General features: G+C 38.6%; 1 protein-coding gene across 7 annotated transcripts in view; it reads left to right on the top strand.

Annotated features, from left to right (window-relative positions):
* Nucleotides 1–16,494: 16,494 nt before the first annotated feature.
* LOC131448394 (phospholipid-transporting ATPase IH-like) overlaps nucleotides 16,495–22,197 on the top strand; it is a 40,587-nt gene continuing 34,884 nt past the window's right edge. For all 7 annotated transcript variants that reach the window (XM_058620806.1, XM_058620815.1, XM_058620833.1 and 4 more), the window contains exon 1: nucleotides 16,495–17,002. In XM_058620806.1, coding sequence (XP_058476789.1) covers nucleotides 16,961–17,002 — 42 coding nt within the window. In that variant the 5' untranslated portion in view covers nucleotides 16,495–16,960. The remainder of the gene's footprint in view (nucleotides 17,003–22,197) is intronic.

The raw sequence follows: 22,197 nt of genomic DNA on the forward strand, positions 1-22,197 counted from the left end.
AGTTTGAGTTTATACCAGGAGTGTCAAACTCATTTCAGTTCAGTTGTGATCTCAAGTGGGCCGGACCAGTAAAATAATAGCATAATAACCTATTAACAACAAGCACTCCTTTGTTTTCCATTTAATGAAATATCTTTATCCAAAACATATTATGAACAACCTAAAATTTCAAATTTCAATTTCAAAAACGAGCGCAATTTCAACAATATTATGCCTAAGTTTATCATTTACACATGTGCATTGCAGTGGATCTACAAAGGCACAAAACATTTGGTCAAGGGTATCTGGAACAGAAAAATATAGTATGATATTTTGAGACCATTCACAATATGATAAGAATCTAATCATAATGTGGAATTTTAAGAAATTCATCCGGATTGGACCCTCTGATGAGCCCGTTCTGGCCTGCGGGCCGTATATTTGACACCCCTGGTTTATACCATGGGACAATAGAAGTGACTCTCAAGGTCCATCTCATTTCAAAATATGTAAGGCTGGAGATGTTTGAGATATTTCACCTCTACTGCAAGTCCAGTAGCCGAGAGCTAACTGGAAAATGACTGAATTGGATGACCTTCATAGCTCCTTCGAACAGTAAACATAAAACATTCTTCCAAAAAGCCTTGGTTACACATCTCATATCTCATACACAATAGATATAGTAAAATATACATTTAGTCTGAAAATTCCCCAACACTCACCATGACCTCTGGTTTTGACCATGGACTGAATTGGGGATTTAAAAGATGCTGCAAAGCAGAAACAATTATGGAATACACATATAAAAACACACATGCACGTGTACATACCAAATATGTACCAAACCACGATTATATAACATTATCAGGCTGCAGGTTCATTAATCACAAATGCGAGCCGCTCCTCGGCTAATGTAAGGAAATTAATCAAAACAGGGAACATTAATCACACGTATGAACAGCAGTGGCTACACCTGTGACAATGCCATCTGATTTAACATGTTACTCCAGACTGTGTTAATGATGCCACCCAGGGATAGGCAAAAGCAATGTCAATACCGCACTAACTATGTAGCAATTTTCCTACGCATAGTCAAGCGGGCGTATGCCAGGGCTCGTTGCACAGGGGTCAGTGGGTGTTGCAGCAATTACCAGGTGCAGCATTTTCCTCACAGCTTGACCACTGGGTTTTTCAATCTGACTGTTGAAATTTCTGTTCAAATTATCATGGTCATACTTTATTCCCCCCCACCCTTTGGCCCATTTCTTCACCAACAGCCACAGATTAAAAAAGGTAACTGGGTTTATTGTGACAAAGCAGTCCAGTTTGTCATTTTGAAACAATGTGGAGAGAAGAAATCATGACCCGATTTTACAATTTTGTGTTAGAGACACAGGAATAGGTGTAGCCTGAAGTGAACTCTTTTGGTGCCGCATCCCAGCAATCATAAAAAAGTACAAAAAGATGTGAAGTATATGTAGAAACACGAAGATAATGTTTAAGGACTTTTATCTGCACAATATAGAAGTTCAGACCGTGTTGCATGTCCTTATGCAAAGATGTCTTGCGTCTATGGAATTCTCCCTATTTAACCAAATCGACCTTAACGTCAGACTCTTGTTTTATTCCACTCAAAACAAAAAAAAGGCTTCAGAGGAAAGAGGTTCTTGAACTCTTCAGTTTCAACTCAGTCGTAGGTGAAAGATGTAAGAGCTCGAGGGCAATTATTCCTGTCCTTGTACACAAATGAACTGAATTGTGACAAATGTGCTATTATGAATAACTAAATCAGGTTTTATTGAATTATGAGTTCAGTGCAGACATTTAAAATGGATAATTTAGGACATTTTGCTCAACCTCTACAAAATGAGGGTTGGAATTATTGGTGTTAAATTTTGCAGTTTGTATAACGGTCTGAAATACCAGCGCTGGGATAACCTTCATGAATTAATAAGAAATATTTGAAGCATTTTTTTGCTCATAATTTTTGTTCATTCAAATCAAATCATTTCAAATCAAATATTTCAGCATAGGGCTTCCTCAGCAAGTGTAATGATATCAGTAACTGTTGACTCCTGAAACAGTTGACCCACTATTTTATATCAATTTAGAAAGCCCACTTTTTCACTTACCATATAAAAAAACATTTTTATAAATCATCCTTGTAGAGAGAATAACACAGAAACAGATCATATCATGATAAACATTTTTTCCATATTTTATCATAAAAAGCTTCAAATAGAAATATAACAAAAACAAAGTCACCTAAGAGATTAAAACAGGTGGGACCTCTTTGGAAACCCATGGAAGTGTTTGAAGTGATTTGTAGTGTCACATCATACATGCAATCATTTCACTTCATATGAGACATTAGATATGGTGGGATTTATTTGACTCAAGTAATGGTGGCAATAATTAAATTATTATATACAGACATTTAATTATTTATTTTTTTAGCTGAGTCCGTTTACAAAAAATCAGCAAGGAAATGGAAAAGAATAGAGTAAAACAGAATATTACTGTACAACAAAATTGGATGCAAACCTACCTGTGGAACATCTGCTCATTGAGTCACTGTAAAAGGTCACACTTTACATTCCAATACAGTAGCATTATGGTAATAATATGGTAATAATATTGTAATAGGGAAGTGATATTATTGCAATACCCCCATCATGGTGCTGGAAATGCATTAGAAATAAGATGGTCTGACCATAATACTTCCTGCCACATTATTGCTATCTCATTAAGTTAAGTGTCACCAAGTAAAATACATGAAGAACTATAAAACTAAAAGCATACACACACACAGGACATTTCTCACATTAGCACAGCAGCATTTACTGTGGCTGTTGCTCTTGGGTAAATCTGTTTTTCATTCTGTTTTTTCGAGCCGATCTCTTTCAGTTTTATAGCAGCGTTGTTCTCTTACCTCTGCGACCTGAAGGGCAGCTCTGATAAACTTATATCGCACATGGCGGCAAAACTAAAAACCTGGCCTCATTAGCAGGCGGGCGAGGATGATTAGTTAAGATTGAAAATCAAAATGTGTAAGACTTTATGAACAGAGCTGGTGACCTCTGCTTATTTATTCATGGCATTACTAAAGAGGACTTTGGAACAGAATGCCCTGCTAAGTAACCAACAACCATGTTGTGCCTGTCTGCTGGTTGCTAAGCACTACACACTCTTAATTTCTCTTTCTCTGACTCGTATACATGCACTTGACACCATCCTGAAGTAGACTTACATGTCCAGGTATTCCAGCAATCCAGGCCAAGCCTTGTCAGGTGGAAGAAAGTCTATCCCAGGGTGGAGACATGGGGGGAAGAGAAGGTGGAGGAGGTAAGGGGGAGTTGCAGTAAGTCTAGCCGCTGGTGGAGTGGAGGAGGGAAGAAGAGGACCAGAGACAGGAGCAGGTAAAGGGGATCATATTCAGGCTCCTGGGGACAGAAGGCTTGGCGTGGCACTACACTGCCCACCCAACATCAACACTCTCAAGTTCCCTGGCTGAGATGGGCCAGATAATCACCCTCTCTCCATAGGGACCATCTGGAAGGTAGGAAGGGAGGCAGGGGCCATATTTTATTTCCATAAAACATAAATTCACTCATCTGCTCTCAAGGAGATAAAAAAAAAACACTGACCTCCCTCTCTGTTTGGATCCCCATTTTAAAGGTGACCTACACAAACCTTCCTCACATGAGAGCAACATGTCACAGCCAGTGCAAACATCACACACGTGTTCACCCGTTACAACAGCATGTGTGTGTGTGTGTGTGTGTGTGTGTGTGTGTGTGTGTGTTTGTGTGTTTGTGTGTTTCTCCCCCTCTTCGTCTCCGAGTGTCTCCAGTTTGATTGGCACTGCTATCCTTGTAGAGATCAGAGGACAGCCACTGTGATTATCATCTCACAGTGGTAACCGAGACACCCCAAATCCCATAATAATCCCTCACAGTCAGCCAGCACACAAGTATCATGACCTCCTGCAAAGAAAGCCCAAGCAACACATCGGCGTTTGACACTCACCACATACACGTGTATTTACCTATTTTTAATGAAAACACGTAGGCATGTCATTTTTCCAGTTCCACCCTTTAACACATTTACTGCCCAATGAATTAAGATGCAGAACATCTCATACGTCTCTCAACAATCACCTCATGCCTTTCGTTTTCAAGCACAATATCTGGTCTATTTAGTAAAATAATTATTCTTTCAGAATCTGACCCAAACAGTTCAGGGTCATTACAAGTCAAACACAGAAGTCAGCCTAACCAAATCCAAAAGCGAGTAAAGTCTACTCATAAGCTACTTAATTAGGTTTTCAAATGCTTTTTGATGCGTTCACTCACATGGCAGCCCATGGCAGTCCCTTTTGCCAACCTGCTGAAGTTCAAACTGAGCATGACAATGGCGAGGAAAGGTGATTTACTCAGAAAAAGAGGACATATGCAGTGAGCAGCAGTTCACTGGGCAAAAAAATGCCCTGTTGATGCCAGAGGTCGGTGGTGAATGACCAGCCTAATTAGAAATGAGAGAACGGCAACAGTAACTCAAAATATCCACTTAAAACCAAGGTTTGCAGATGATTATGTGTGAATTCACAACACATCAACCCTTGAAGCAGATGAGCGAAGCAGTACGTAGAGGAGCACACGCCTGCCACTTCAAGTACTGCTTTCCCAATGAGAATGGGATGAATGAAACATGGTGCTACACTTAACAACCCGCCCAGCATTGCAGTTAGTACAATTGCATGGCGTAAAACAAATTGTAAAATATTAAAAACGTAATGTTTAAACATGGCTAGGGCATTTTTTGGACTGATGGTGATCGGTTTAAGAATGAACTTATTTGGTAAATTGTCACGCGTCAGTATTGGCCGGAGATTGGAAGTGGAAGTGTGTCTGCTTTAGACCAGCAACAGCAGAATTATCACAAGTGACAATGACAGACAGTGAAAACATTATTTACAGAGAGAGTGTTTGCAAACCTTGGCTGAAGCTCTTTTGGTTCCCTGGATCTGTATTCAACTTCTTTTCGTCTGGTCGAGACATTTTTGAGAGGGGTAGTGAGGCCTTTTGGGTTGTGTAACGTTGATTTGTGACCTCTCTGTGTTTGACTGACCCTGCTCTGATTGTTGAAGTGCTACAAGTGCTACATTTTTTTGGTATAGGGTTGCACAATATTAGCAGCAAGATTTTGGTATCAGACGGTATTGGCTTTAAAATGTATTATCAAATAGCGGCAAACGTGCCAAGATCCCCTGTTATGACTAATGACTAAAACAGTAGGCTAGTGGGCTGCTAGCTTTGTCACCTATGTTTTTGCACAATGAAGAAAATGTATATCTATATCTGCTGTGAAAATGAGTATGCAAAATATTATGTTAATTTCACCAAAGAAGAAACTAAAGGCCCTCTGTTGGATGCAGGGAAAAACATATATATATATACAGTATATATATATATTGGTATCGATATGGGTTATTGGTCCAAGCATATTAACCCTTAGAACACAGAGCATGTAGGTTGCTTTTTCCATTATGTTAAAACATGTATTGGCTAAAAGAATGCGCAATGTACCAACCTATAGACGATCTGATGAAATTATTATTTTTCACACCTGAGCAAAAGGTTTAAAATGTAATTTTAAAAGCGGATTGAATTTGCGAACATTGGAAAAAAGTCACAGTTCAAAGTTTGCTTGGCTGCACATTTATCACTACTAAAACAAGTGGTATAAAATGAATCAAAACTTTGACTTAACAAAGAAAAAAAACACATTTTGTAAAGCCTGAAGATGTGACCTATAAACAAACACACACCGCAGGAGGTCCATATAAGGAGTTGTTTATTATTCCCACCGCAATTTACCAAGGGTGCGCCTGTGACACTGGTCTGTGCCACGTGAGCACTAAGCGTTAAGCATATATTGGCATATCAGATATAAAACCAAACGCACTATTGGCCCACAAATGAATATTTAAATTAAGATTTAAATTGAATATGTGTCCTTATTTCTGATGACATGGTGTCATTTATACATATAGCCTTTCAAATTTTTGTTAGTGCTGCTGATTTTCTGTTGTTTACCAGCAGACAGTCACCTGCATGCAGAAGACCCTTGTGACAAAAAGTGAGAAAGTCATGGTGGGTTACAGTTCTCAAATTTCTCTTCCATTAGAGACATGTTTTACCTTCTGACCTGTGTTTATGTATCTCTCACATATACATGTGCAGCGTGAACATGTATATGTGCTCAAGTCTGTCACCGTGAGGTAACTACAGCCTTTCGGAAGGGCTGATGGCTGGTTCGCTTCCATGACGCTCTAACTGCAGGGAGATGTGCTCAGCAGGGGGTCTGGGAGTCAGTGGATGTCATTGTTTAACAAGCAGTTTCAGCGCCATTCTGTAGACATGAAAAAAGCTGCCGACTTCAGACAGGACAAAGAAATACCCTACAAGTATGTGTGTGTGCGTACATATGTGTGGATATGGTAATAACACATACAAAGTTGTGCGTGCCCTTCAACTTGTGAACATGAAGGGGCACACAGTAAATGTGTTATTATTTCCACCTACCGGGAAAGAAATTGGCCTCTCTGCTTTCAATTCCTCCTTTTTTTTTGTCCCGGTGCCACTGTGACATTGGAGATCGAAAAAATAAGTTGGTTTTACTTTTGAGAATTTGAATTTCATTACAGTACTTACAGTACTCACTGGCAGGTGATGAATATGGTACCCATAAGTATGTTTGTATAAGTGTATAATCACCTTTCTTGTAATTAAATTGCTGGGTTTTCATAGCCTTAAAACAAGGCTTTTACGTATTCAAGGGCTTTGCTTTATGGAAGCTACCATATTTTTTATTCCATTCAGACAAACTGGCCACAATGTGGATTTTCCCATTTTGAAGCTGCATGAGTGCCCTGAGTAGCACTCTTTTGTACAGAAGAATACCCGTACTGGCGGTTGTTTCCCTGCATTTCAGGCGTCCCCAACACGGCCTACAGCACCCCAGGACCAACGACATCCAACTCTCCCTGTTAGATTTGACTTTTAGAATTCTCCTTTTTAACAATAAATGTCCCGTAGTACACTTTATTCCAGTCTGTTATCTCTTGCATCTGGTAAAAAAAACATCATCAGAATCTGCACCCCAAACAATATAACCTTGACATTTACGATTGGCATTATCACCACACCTTCCTCACAGGAGGAGGTCTCCGTGAGTTGCAGTCTCAACACTAGATGTTGGTAATTCTTACACACTGGATCTTTAAAATATCGACATTTAGTGGTGGATAAATGTAAAGTGTAAAAATAGATAAACGAATATGTTTCCTGTGTCTTTGAACGATTAACAGATGAGAACTAAAGACTAGATTACTGTAAATTGTACATACAGTATACAGAGTAACAGGCTAACATACAGTATTAAACCTGAGTGAAGTCAAACAAAATGTGCTTCAGTTGTTACAAATGGATCCAGCACTCAGACATGTTCCTCTTATCAAATAAATAACTGACCCACTCATGTCTCAAAAAGGTCAAACATGAAGTAAACATGAGTGATAACAGCACCGTGTTCCAGTGAAGTCACTCATGTCATTTATTTTTTGAACTGGATTGGTGCGTCATGAGTGGGATTATAAATAATTATTGTCCCTTGTGCTTGAACCTAAATACATTTTTTTTTTTTTTTTAGAAAAAGTCAATACTATAATGTATCAGCAGACTGTTATTTCTCCTATTCTTTTTCCTATGTCTTTTTTCCATCATGAACAATGTGGAGCTATTCGTCTGAAGCCAAAGTTAGTTCAACAAAAACTCTAAACTCTTTAGTCAAAGCAAAATTGTCCATGCTTTGGAGCAACTCAACTAATAAATGATAATATTGTAATGATAAATTCATGATTTGGAAAGAACAAAATCTTTTTTTTCTTCCTCCACTATCGTTACATTTCACGCAGACTTCGGCAACAGGCAGCTAAATTCCCATTACGATCAGAGCTGCACTGAGCTCCATTATTTCTCACCTTCATTGTTTTTTTCCTCCACATTGGAACACTGCGACACACCATTCAATTACAATTTTGCAGGTACAGAAATTAACTTGTAATACGCATGAAAAAAACGCTGCACTAAAGCGTGAGGAAATTAGTGACAACATCATATGTTAGACATATTATTATATTAGAATATGTATATCATAATTTATTTTTTCATTATATATTATTACAGAGACAAGTTGGATGAATGAAATCCATCAATCATTTATTTCTATATTCTAATTGAAGCAAATTATTTGAATCCTGTTGTCATTAATTAATGATGTATGTATTCCTTTTGATTGGCTTTCAATGCCTAGTAGCACTGAGGCTTCTTCCTTTTGCTCTTAATGTATATTGTCTCATTTTAATTACCTCTAATTGTATTGATTTTATTGTATTACTTATTATTTATGTATTACTGTATATATATATACATATATACATATATAAATAAATAAATATATATATATACTTAAGTACTAAAATATCACTGTATATATATACATACAGTAATATTTTAGTACTTAAGTAATATTCATATTTAATATACTTAATATTTTAGTAAGTAAGTAATGTGAAACATTGTTGTTTATGTGATGGAAAATATTATGCACTATATATAAATTCAGTGATTTCAGAGGTTTTACATGTGTAAACTAGAGCTTCAACTAGCGATTATTTTGATAATCTGATTAATCTGTCGATTATTTTCTCGATTAATCGATGAATCGTTTGGTCCATAACATATCAGAAAACCTTAAAAATGTTGATCGGTGTTCATCAAACCTGGAAATGATGATGTTCTCAAATGTCTTGTTTTGTCCACAAACCAAAATGATTCGCTTTTAATGATTTCTTTGTTATCTGGAGCAAATAAATGAAGAAAATACTCACATTTAAGAAGCTTAAACTATCGAAAATCTTATTTTAATAATGAAAAAAGCTTTGAACCGATTAATCGATTATCAAAATAGTTGTCGATTAATTTAGTCATCGATTGATAATCAATTCATCGATTTATTGTTTCAGCTCTAGTGTAAACCTTATAAAAATAGACATAAAGTGTTCAGTTTTACTTTGTCTCACTCTCCCCTCGTTTTGTGTGTAAAGTACACACCGACTCACTTTGGGAAAAAATGTGCACAAGCTCTCTAACTCCACAGGGTATCACATTTTTATGACCGGTCTCAGTGGTGTAACTACAGTACACATCCGTCTCCTCTGCATTAGCGTGATAGATGTACTTTTCATGCTGCCATTAGCGCTGAAGCAGTATGCTGTGCAGGGCTTGAGTATGCTAATGTGCCCTCTCACACCTGCAGTTTCCAATTACCCCTGAGGAATGCCGCCAAGACTCAGTCTGCAGCCACCACCAATAATATGAGTAATGGCAAAATTACACAAGTCCTTTGTATAGGAAATGGTGGAAGAAAAAAAAGGAAAATAAATCGTTCAAGAGGGGGTTGGAACAAGAAGAAAGAAAAGAAAAAGAGGTGAGGGTAGAAAAAATACAGAGGGGACTGATGGTGAGGGTTGGGGTAGGTCTCTACTTTGAAACATTAAATTAATCATACTGATTTGAGTTCAAAACTGCAGTAAGTTTGGTTGATTTTACCCTAACCCATATTTGTTATGTTATTATTTTGCTTTTGTTTGGTCTTCATGAAAAGAAAACAATGTAACATTGTTTGTATGCTGTGTCCTCCATCTGAAAACAGGCTCTGTCAAGCAATACTATCAGACCTGACTGAGGGAGCATTTTACATGTATACACCAGCAGCACAGAGGTGGGTGGGAACAAGAAGTGTTATATCAAACTGCAAGTTTCTTTGTTGTTAATTTTTGGTTGTACTTTGTTTATCATTATTATTATTATTATTATTATTATTATTATCCAAAATATAAGATCAAACTTTAGATCAGATCAGAACTCAGCACATACAGATTTAAGATGAAACTCATCCATCCTGCTTCCTTCTTTGTCTTCTTCTGCTGTTTTCGGTCTTATATGCTTGTCAGCTTCAGGCACATGAGGTATGATGAAGTATGTTTTCTCCTTTCTTCTTCTCCTCTCTCTGCTCCATGTACTCACAGCCAACTATGCTGAATAGACAAAAACCAAGCTGATACTTGGTCAGATGGACAGATGATCTTTTATTTGCATGTGTATGCTGCTAATATGTGTGTGTGTGTGTGTGTGTGTGTGTGTACTTGTATGTATATCTTTGTGATTTACATGCAAAAATCAAGAGCCCCCTAGGATGTGAGGACATTTTGGGAATTTGAAGACCTTTTTAGCTGGTCTTTACAACTTTTTGGGATGAGAATTAGGTTTAGGTTAAAGTTATTTAGGGGGGTTAATGACGTAAATTGAATAAAGTACCAAGTATGTTTATATAAATGTGTAAATGCTTTAAAAAAATGTTTTTGATGTCGTCTATATAGAATTAGGTTTTTAATATGTACTCTAGGCTTTGTGGAGATAGCCATCATGTGCAGCCATGTTTTTTGTTGTTGATTTTTACAAAGGTCAAACTGACCAACCAGCCAGAGTTTTCAATTTGCAGAAGAACAACATCCTTTTTGGTTTGCAAAGGCCACTGTAGTCCCCTGATGTACTCAGGGTTAACCGCAGATGTCAATTCTTACACACTGGACCTTTAAGAGTTAGGATTAGGCATTTAGTTGTAATGGTGAAGGTTAGGGTTAAGGCATTAACTTGTTTTGGTTAATGTTAAGGATAAGGCTTTGTTTAGGCTGTCCAAATTACTGTGGATGTCAATGTAATGTCCTAAGAACAGCTACACAGACCTACATATTATGGGGATTTGTCTTCCTTACAGGGACACAAAGAAGATCTCCATCACATGAATTACATTTGAAGGTGAAGACATGTTGTATATGGTTAGGATGAATTTAGGGTTAGATTAAGGTTAGAGTTGGGCCAGTAGTAGTAGTTATGGTTGAGGTTGGATTAAGTCTAGGAAATGAATGTAAGTCAATGTAATGTCCTCTGAAGTTATGGAAAACAGAAAGTGTGTGTGTGTGTGTGTGTGTGTGTGTGCGTGTGTGTGCGTGTGTGGATGTGTGTGTGTGTCTGTCAGACAGGGGAGTATTTTGGGTCCTTGTGGCTGCTGGTCTCGATAACAGGGGCGGAAAAATCAATCACCTCCTTTGACAGCCATGTAAGTGGTCCCACCTCTTTATTTCCCTACTACACCCCCCACCCCCACCCCGTTTCTTTTTTTTTCTTCTCAACCTCTACATGTCACTAATAGAAGATGATACACATTGTGCAGGCAGGAAACCAAGCACAGATTTGAGCACACCTGACACACACATAGTCAGTCAGGTTGCACCTGGTATAAAGCCACAGTGGGATTAGTGAGTTGTTCGAGTTGGTTAACACATGTTCAGGTCACTGTCTCCATGACTCAACTGTGTTCAAAACACTGTTCTCCTTATTATACTCCCATCTCCTCTTTCCATTCACACCCCCTCGGTTTCTCTCCCTCATATCTGCACATGTGAGTCTGAATGTGTTTAAGGGGTGAGGAGGGGGCCACCAAATCCACAGAGAGGACTTGGCAGTTGCTCGTCTCCCTCCCCGCTTCATTGCTTTGGTCCTTCCCAAATCCTATTTCACGGTGCCAAGCATCCGCTCCCTGGGATCTCCACAGCTCCCATCTCCAGACACAGGTTTAAGCCGCTCTCCTGGCACCAACACTGGGCATGGAGAGAGAGAAAGCATGTGACGCACACACAAGCACCGCCAGAGACACAAACACACCTATTATATTTGCTCAGAGAGGGACTGACATCCTGAGGTGTGTACGCAGAGCTTAATCTTTGTCTCGCAAGCTTCATTTACCACATGTTCTACTGTGTAACCTCTGACATGAGTTGGGAGGTCATGCGAGAATCCTACGAGCTGACTCCTTCTGATGCACATTCATTCATCCATCCATCAACCAAATCACTCAAGCAACCACTCGCACTCAAGAACTCATTCAGTCAAGTAACAACAAATCAGTCTAATATAACTGTTGATACTGTTTAAGTTTCACACATTAATAAACTGTAGCCAAAAGACTAAAGGCCTAATTATCACCTAATTAATTTGTTTTCCCATCATACAGAGTAAACTTCTGCTTCAATGGTCCTCCAATTACAACTAATCAAACCAATTAATTAGCTGCTAAATTACCTGAATCTGCATCAGCCGTGTACTCTGACCCAGGGGACACTTGAGCATCGTTGCATTGAGAAAACTGATGTGCTTTTGCGCAACGGCCACTAGATGGCACCAAATATCTGAGATTACTGCTCAAACAAGCCAGTTTTTTTCTGTTAAGCATATTCCCCAAACTCTCTTGTCATCTAAGTACCTGATTCTCCAAAATAATAACAACAAATATTCTTTATGAATGAGTGATGAACTCTTATCATAATGCTCAAAGTAAATCTAAAACAACTGTCATGAAGTTTGTTATACTGTCAAATAGATTTAGAGTTAGATTTTCTTATATAGTTGAACACACACCAGTTAGTGAGAGTGAGTTTTACTTCTTATTACACACCAGTTGTAAACATTAAACCATTAAACCATGGACTCTCCAGTTAAAAGGCTAATTCCCCTCCACTTGGCCACTAACCATATCAATAAGTTGTTGTAAATAACACTTTACAACAATTGTAAAAGCTGGACTTTTGGTTTTAGTTATTTGCTCATGATTTTGTCTTGAATTTTCATTTGGTTTTGGTTGCATTGTTTGTCCCTGATCTGTCCTGTTCAGTGATGTTTGGTTCTGGTTTATATTCCCTGTGTTTCCTAGGATTTGTCTTTGTTAATTATTTTTTATTCATTTGTTCACCTTTTTTGCTTTTTAAGTTTTTACTTTTTTAATTTAAGTCTTCTTCAGCTTAAAACACTAACCCTGTATTTGGATCCTACATTTGTCGAACCATGACAACAAATAATGCTGACTGAGATGCACAATGTACCATTAAAGCATATGATTTATGCCAAAGCTAAGATTGTTTAATTTTAAGGTCTTTTTTTCCCAACAATGCACTTAACAATTTATAGGATTTGCACTTCAGAACTGGAAATATCATCTTAACACTGAAGTGATGTTTGTTAAAACAAGTTGGGCTCAACAAACTGTACAAAAAATGTAAACACTATAATATTAATAACACTTCTGTTCACCAAAGTGCTCACCTCAGTGGATGTAGAATATCTGTCATCCTACATGTTGCTGGGATAAACGCCTTTTCGAAATAGATGTTGTTTTTGCTCAACAAACTTATCACATGCCACATAACAAGTGCTGTAATGATTATAAAACACACAGGACATCATGTAAAAACTGTTGCATGTCTCATGTGGTCTGATCATCCGTCCAGTTTCACTATATCCACTGTACATGAGTGCAATTACAGAAACATAACACATTCCATAAACCCAGCGTACACCACTGACAGGTCACCAGTCCATCACAGGGCCAACACACAGAGACGAACAACCATTCATTATCACACTCACACCGATGGTTAATGTAGAATGTTCAATTAACCGCTGTGGGAGGAAACCTGAGTACCTGGAGCAAACCCATGCACACACAGGGAGAACGGCAAAGTCCAAACCCGGGACTTTTTGCTGTAAGGCAACAGGGCTTCATATTTTACGCTATCAATTAATTAATTAAGTGAGGCAAGTTGTCAACCATTTTCTTTGTTTCAGTGTGTGTTTCTCTTGTCTTGAACCCTATGTGTCATGCTGATGAGCAGGTCATATTGACACCGCTTGGTTACTTAAACAACTCCTATTTGTAATATCTTATGGCTATAAGAGGACTGTCCATAAACACAGACTTCAGGGAAGTGATGGCAACATGATTTAAAATAACCCACTGCCCCATATGCACTTCTCCCTCATCCATGCACACAGAGGACTGTGACAGAACAGCAGGAACTCTACTTTCAACAACAAACATCAACTTGTGCTATTATTATTTTATTTTAAATATATGCTCCTATGTATCTGCCTAAATTATAAATGCATTAATTTCACTGTTTTGCATAAACAGGTAAAATTGGATGACTATGACCAGGACATAAAACACAACATGCAAATAATTTGTCACAGCCCATAAACAAAGAGTGTGTTGTAATCTGTCCACTGAGGCGTACTCATCATTAGACACTAAGTGCCCCTGGAGTGTTGAGGGAGGGAAACAGCGGCATCAAGCAGGGGTATAGGTCAGAGCTTAAAGTGCTGCTTCCCCATGTATTATTAATAATGTCTGCACTAATTGAAAGTTATAACTCCACAAATGAAATGTCTGAGGCAAACATCATGTCCTGCCACCTCAGGAAAGCTCTTCAGGTGGAGGAGTGGCTATTTAAATTTCCTCTTAATGACAGATGTTGCAGTGTGTGACAACAGGCACAATAATGGCATGTTTGCTAAACACGAGCCCTGTTATGTAACAGTTCAGAATTGAATTATGAATCATCTCTGCATCTCTTAATATGTTGGACTTCTCATGCGTTATTTTGCGTATTTCAGCATTTTACATCATCATTTGACTTCTTTACATCAAATATACTGCTAAAAAAAGAGTAATGGATCCAGAAAACGATGTAACATCCAACAATAAAACCGAAATCAGCAACCCATTGAGGGCTGTATTCAAAATTTTATTAAAAAAAAAAAACTCTTTTGAACTGTGTACTGAGATGGAAATCATGGACATTATGAGAAATGATATGAGAAATTGTATCTTGTGGCTTTATTTATGTTAATGATGATATAATGATGATGATTAATTAGTCCATTAAGAGCAATACATGGGAAAAAAATTATTATTATTTGACTGGTACGACTGTTAGAATTCATAATTCTGAAAAGGGACAGTGGTGATATTTTATTTAAAGGAATACTTCTCCAATTTGCATTAAACAAGTGTCACGACACATTACAGAGAAAAGAATGAAGATATTTCTCAACTCTGGGGAAACGGAGGTTGGGAAGCACAATCTTTCAAAAATACTACCCTTATTCTAGTAATACAAAGCTAAATGCAACTCAATGCAATGTATTACTTTAATCTTTATTAACATTTAAAACTGCAATCCTGATTTAGAAAACATGGATTCATTATTTTCTAATATTAAAAACAGAATCAGCTCCTTAGAAATGAAAGGATGCATATAATATCTTACAAATACATTCCTTGGTTTATTAGCAAGGCAATTTTCTTTTCTTCACCTGCCAACCTCAAGTGTATTCTTACAATATTGTGTCATGAATAAAGCCTTTAGTTTCCAGCAGTTGTAAAGGGTGAATGTCTTAATAGAACATTACCAGAGAGTGAAGCATTTGGGGCATGTGAAATGTCTCTAATTATACGCTGAAGTTAAATATAGGCTACAGTTGGCAAAAAATAAAAATAAATAACACATCAGTTTCTTTACAGTGTGTACAGGCTGGGCTCTTGTGCTCAAAACAGCTTCCAATTCATCTTCCTGTCTAGTGATTATTTGTTTCAGCTCTACTTCTAATTACTTGTGGGTAAATTAATCCATGACTGTACTCAAAATGTTATCCAGCACTCCTTTTTTTCATATCATGTAAAAAAATGCAATAGCTAGTGATATGAAAGTTTGAATAAGAGATTGTGCAGGGAAGAAGAGAAGCCAAAGAAGGCATAGACACCTCTACTGAATGAAATAGCAACATTAAAACAAGAAAAAAGATACAGAAAATCTTTTTAGTGTGACTTTATAATAAAGTCAAATAGATTAAAAAAAATGAGGTTCCTCTAGGTAATAAAAACAATTAAACATAAGACCCCATCAAGCAGCACTGGCCTCGAACAGATATTAGGTCAACATAAATAAATGATCACATTTGTACAAATCACATGCAAGATGTGTTTGTAGGGAAACAAGAAAAGAAAAAATGTCAATATAAAAGAGACCTGGAAAAAGTTTAGGTTTATGGACATCTCATTGTTGCTTCTTCTCAAGACATAAATACTTGCAGATTGTAAATTGTGGTGGGATAAAATAAAAATTCATTATTATTTGAACATGCATATGACTGCATAAAATGTTGTTTGTTTGTTTGTTAATTTACATATTGTTGACCCAGAAGTTGCTGGAGGTGAAGCTGAGGACATTTAATGTATGTATATTTGTGTTTATTTATTTACATTTAACACTTTTGTTTGAGAGGGGCTGAGGTTTTTTGTTTATTTTTGTTTGGTAGATTTTTGTTTTGTTTTGTAATTAGAACAATGGGTAAATATTTTGTTATTGTGTATATTGTAGATTTAAAAAAGTGAATGAAAGCTTACTTTAAAAAAAACCCAAAAAAAAACATGTAGGTCACTTCTTTTAGTGGATTATGCCATAGATGCGAGGACGCCTCAGTGCGCATGCGCGAAGCAGTCATCTGACGGCCGCGCGCTGGCTGCTTGTGGACGTTTCGCGTCTTCTTCGCTTCACCAAGAGCCTCCACGGTCAGCACAGAGCGGGACACCGTCTGTCTGTCTGCCGCAGGAAGAAAACACTTCACCCGTGAGTGGTCTCACCAGCGAGACGGCCCGTGTGGAGGTTTGTGAAGGTCGCTGTGAAATGTAGCCAACAGCCGCGGCAGCACCAGCGTGAGTGCGGGTCGTTGTAATCACTCGGTTGCTGCATGTGGCTCTTCCCAGCGATGCCATGAAAACCAGCCGACTGGGAGAGCGCTGCTCCTCGCTATCACAGTCACGGCGGAGGCGGCGCTGGTGCTCCTGATGGTGAGAAGCGATGGGTACTGGTGGAAAGAGCCGCATTAGGTAGCGTTTACGAAGAACCAAGGAGAGCTGAACGTCTCTGTAGCAGAGTTTAGTCGCCGCCGGAGCTGCGTAAATGATGGATTTCACCCTGCTCCGGAATATCATCAGTAGATACGTAAGTCACCCCCACCCCCTCCATCCATCCATCATCCCCAGCGTCTGTCACCAAAATCACCACTGTGGGCACTCTGCCTTTGCAAGTTACTGATGGGACGATATATACTATCACGCAATATTCGATGTAATCGCGATTGAAATCACACAAAAAGTAAGTCGACCGTGGTCCATTTCCATTTTTGTGAGATAATAGTGCATGGAGAAAATGGGTGTATGTTGTTAGCTCAACATACACCCATTAGTCAATATATATATCAGCTAAACCTGTTCAACTACTGTTTAATGTCAATATTGACAACTTGCTGAAGTTCAAACCGAGCATTAGAATGGCAAAGGCAAGTGATACAAGTGACTATTAGTTGTTTGGTCAATAAAATGTCAGAAAATGTTTTAAAATGATGGTTGGTGTTTCCCATACCACAAAACGATGATGTTCTCAAATGTCTAGTTTAATTTCTTATTTATATGGAGCTGAAAAATCTGAGCACTTTATTAGTTATTTAATAAAACACTTATTTAATTGTCAAAATTATTTACTATTAATTTATCGATCGATTTATTGTTGCAGCCATACTTTAAAGGTGGGGTTGTGTAATGGTTGTTGGTGCCAGACAGTTGGTACTATTGGAGTATATTCAGAAACTGCTGGGATTTTCACACACAACCATTTCTAGGGCTTACAGAGAATTGTCCGAGGAAGAGAAACTACACAGTGAGCAGCAGTTCTCTGGGGAAAAAGCCTTGTTGATGCCAGAGTTCACAGGAGAGTGACCCGAATGTTTCAGTTTCTGTCAACAGTTACTCAAGTAACTACTTGTTACAACCTCCGGCCTAACCACTTGTTAGACTCGAGTCAGACTTCCCATGTCCTTGTGTCCACAGAGGTCCACTACGGTCCGTGTGATGCAATTATAATCCTCCCGTGTCTGTGGTGGCGTGGACCCTTTGAGGGCACACACAAGCACCTCCATGTGTACTTGTTTTGGAAAAAAAGACAACGAAAATGACAGTAAGCATGGAGACTTGTTTGTGTTTATGCGAGGAGGTCAAGTGGTACATGCACATTTACAACCCAGTGGTCAAAGAATACAATGACATACAAATTGGGCAAACTTCTGGTGAGAAATAACCACTACTGGAATGGAATGGCTGATGTGGATCCTCATTTAATTTAACTGAGTGATGTGGCCCAGACATACAATATCTCAGTGGCAGCAATAAAAAGAGCTGTTTGAATTCTCACAATACTGAGAAAACATGTATTGTTTTTTTTGGATCTACTTTAGTGTAAGTTACATGGGACCATCCTTTATGGAAGGAAAGGAGACAATCCCCACAGTCCAACATGGCATATAAATATATGTGACAGTGTCTATGATGGGCTTTTTGTTGTCCGTATTTGTAACATTCAGTATGTTTACTTGACATTACAGAAAAACAACATATATTCTGTTAATCCAACTAATACTGGACATTAGTTGGGGATGGGCATTACATACATTTTATAGATACATTTCCATTTGTAGTTCAAGAGAATTTCTCTTTAATGAAATTGTCAGTCAGTCAGTCATCATCTACCGCTTTATCCTCTGCCAGAGGGTCGCGGGGGTGCTGTGCCAATCTCAGCTACATCGGGCGATAGGCGGGGTACACCCTGGACAGATCGCCAGTCCATCGCAGGGCCTTTAATGAAATTGTTTTCTATTTAATTTCCATTGCTGACGCTCCCCATAGTTACGTTCGTTGGAAGTTAGTTTTTCGAAACCAGTGATTTGGAGTCAAATTACTATTGCATGCATATCTTCATTTGGATTCAAGCTGACCTGGGGGCTCTGCACATGCGCCACAGTTCCCACTACCCACCTTAAACCTGGAAATAAACCAGTACACAGACAAATAAGACAGCAGTGTCAATTCAGACCAGTACATTTGTTGGGCTGGAAAGGATTCAGATTTTATGCTCTCTCAGTTTGAAAAATTGGAAATTTAAAGTTCCTTGATGGTAGGAAGTCTCAGAAAGTTGCTCAACATGCTAACAACTATCCACCAGCTGCACCGTAAACTGCCTAATACTGACAAGCTGAAAGTGGGGCATATTACTACCCTGTAAAGCAGAGGTGGACACACTTACCCGCTATGTATGCCAGTGTGATGTCCTTTAGGTGTGCCAGAGGGGAAAAAAACACAGTGTTGTGGTTGTAGCCATTGTTACACAACTACACGCTACCTCCTCCGCTAACCTGAAGCTGCTGCAAACTAATAGTTACCAACTCCTGATTTGTGCGACACATTGACTGAACTCTAACCCCCTCCCGCTTCTCTGAAATCACCGTTGTGGAAATATTTTGCATTCCCTGTGAGTTGTGTTAACAACGTTGTTGTGTTGTCGACAAGATAACCACGGTGTGTAAGCTTTGTTATGCACATGTAGCAAAGCCCAGGACATCGCCGCATGCATCATAAGGACGTAGATGTTACTACGGAAACAACTCATCAGATGTGACCTTATTTGGTGGTGGAAAAACTGGTTACATTTATATTGTTAATAAATGATTTAAATTTGACAATAAGGCCTTAGGTGGTACACTGCACACAAATGATGGACTTGACACCATGTGGACAAGTGAAATGGAAATCAAGTTATCATGACATAAAACCAATGATTCTAGACAAGTCTAAAAATGGCAGACCCATCTGCGCTGTAAGAGAGAGAAAAAAGATTGCGAGTCCAATTGAATCAAGGATTTGGAGAGTTGTGACACCTCTGCCTGGCTCAGAGGTTGTGATAAAACACTTTGGTCATCAGCAGTGATAAACATTTCACTCCAGCTACCTTGGCAGGCCATTGACTCTGTGGGGCTTTACACTGTTTTTGTGCAGCTAAATGGGGAATGTGCTAGTGGCGGCAGATGCAGCAATGGCCAGTGAATGTGTGGAATAGAAATGAACTTGGCTGGCCCACTTAAATTGTATTTAGTGAGTTACAACATGCATGCATACTAAACTATCTCATGGCTTCCAGTTGCCCTGGTCTGCGGAGGAAATAAATCCCAGTCAGGAGTCAGAAACAAGTTGGAGGAGAGGCCTTCTGAGACGCACTCTGCAGTATTAGCCTGTGAACTGCACCATCACATGTTGCGCAGGTTCAACTACAGGTGCAAGTTCAGCATTGATACAAACTGTGGAATTTATAGGTCAAAACAAGATGGCAACCTCTGTAAATCAGGGAAAGGGTCTTGCTTTAATGAATCTTGTAAGGCTATGAAAACCACATTTTTAATTTTAAATGAATAATATACTGTACATATACAAACATAGTTATGAGTAGTGTGTTTATATTTGAATATTGTTGTTGGATTAAGATATTCCTGTTCTCGCTGTAGTACAGGAATTCTGTGCTAATCAATCAATCATATTGTACATTACTATATATTGTGATATCTGACTGTCAAAAAAAATTAAAGAAATGAAGTACAAGATTTTAATTATTTTCACCACAGTCTGCCATTATCCTGCTGTCAACTTCTTCATACAAATAATACAGGGTTGTCATGATACTAGAATTTCAAACCAATACCATGATTAGAACAAAAAGATAAGAACAAAACCCTGAAGGCAACAGTTTGTGTTCTCATTAACTTTCTCATTTATTTTCTGTACTACTTGGGTCTGAGTGCCATATTTTCATTGCAGATCAAATAAGAGTTGGTAAGGTCGGCTGCCGTTGTTTGTCTTGTTGCCAGTCAACCTTTCTTAGCTTCATTCTGGGATTTTAAGAGAAACTCAACAGTTTTCAGACAAATATTTCTTGTCAAATAACGGTCTGCTACCATTACAGAGGACACTGTTGCAAATGAATATCTAATCCGATACTAATTTGTAGTATCGATTAGCATATGAGTATTGATTTTTCTTTGACAACCATTTTAAAGTATGGATATTGGACACAGTTCCTATATTTCATGAGTCGGAAATACAATGTATTAATATTTTGTCCCACCCCTACCCATTATATTGTGATTGAAGAAAATTAGATTCCAGCAATTATTGTTGTATAATTATTGCCCAAGCACTGCAAGAAACCCATCCACATCAACATAGCAAAGCAGATGGTTGTGACCTGTGACCATATCAGTCGCTGGTCTGGTCTGAATTGGTCGACACCATTAGCAGCCTCTAATTATCTACCAGGACAGGAAGCAGCTGGTGTGTGGGTGAGCAGAAATAGAGAACAGAAAAGAAAGGTGTTTATCATGAATCAGCTATGACAGGGTCAGCGATGCTCATCAGACATGGGCACCTCCAGAATATTGACACATCTGCAGTATACTGTACAGATTGTGACCCTTTCACCTGACCTTTAAACCGACTCAGGTGCTGTGAGCATAACGATGTTTGTGCATGCAGCTTTTGAGTTTCTACTTTACCGGTACTGGTCGAATTAGTGTGAGCATGTGTGTGTGTGTGGAAGGCAGGTGACAGTGTGCTTGACGGATGTTCCACTAGAGCTGATATCAGGGGAAATCAGATCCACCACTGAGGCGGAGAGGAGGAGGGAAGGATGGGGTCATCAGAGATGCCCCTCATCTCCCCCCTTTTCCCTCTGCAACATTATGAAGTAGACAAGGAATTAATCATTAATTCAATTATCTGCATATTGATTTAAAATTGGAATGGTGGCTGCTGTACAGCTGTGCCTCTATTACTTTCATGTCACCTCCTGTTAACCCTGCCGTATGATGAATAACTGCTCCCTTAATGAGACTATGCAGAAGAACAAACATTACATCATGCAAGGCGATTAACATGATAAGCAGCGCACACCAAGCCTATGCTCTGGGCAGAGAGCAGTAAACGCCCATCAAGGTCAGCGCCCAAATGTAGCCAGGCAGCCTCAAAGGCTTTCATAATCTTGTACAGAAAAAGGAAAAAGAGGTAAATCTTCTTCAGCCACTGAAGAGTATACATCTGATTGAGTTCACTTTACTCCACTGGGCAGGTTTATGAGCCTTTTACTTCAAATGGTCCCTTATTATCACGCTGTCATTGACTTGGTGGCTTGTCCTTGACGGATTTTCCTGTGAGGGGTGTTTGTATTTCTTAACTCTGCTTTGTATTGTAAACTAATGTTAATTCACAGATGCAATACCCTGGTTGAGGAAGAAGAACAATTAAATCCTGGACATCTCTCCA

The sequence above is a fragment of the Solea solea genome, chromosome 2 (genome assembly GCF_958295425.1).
Source record: "Solea solea chromosome 2, fSolSol10.1, whole genome shotgun sequence".
Lineage (NCBI taxonomy): Eukaryota > Metazoa > Chordata > Actinopteri > Pleuronectiformes > Soleidae > Solea > Solea solea.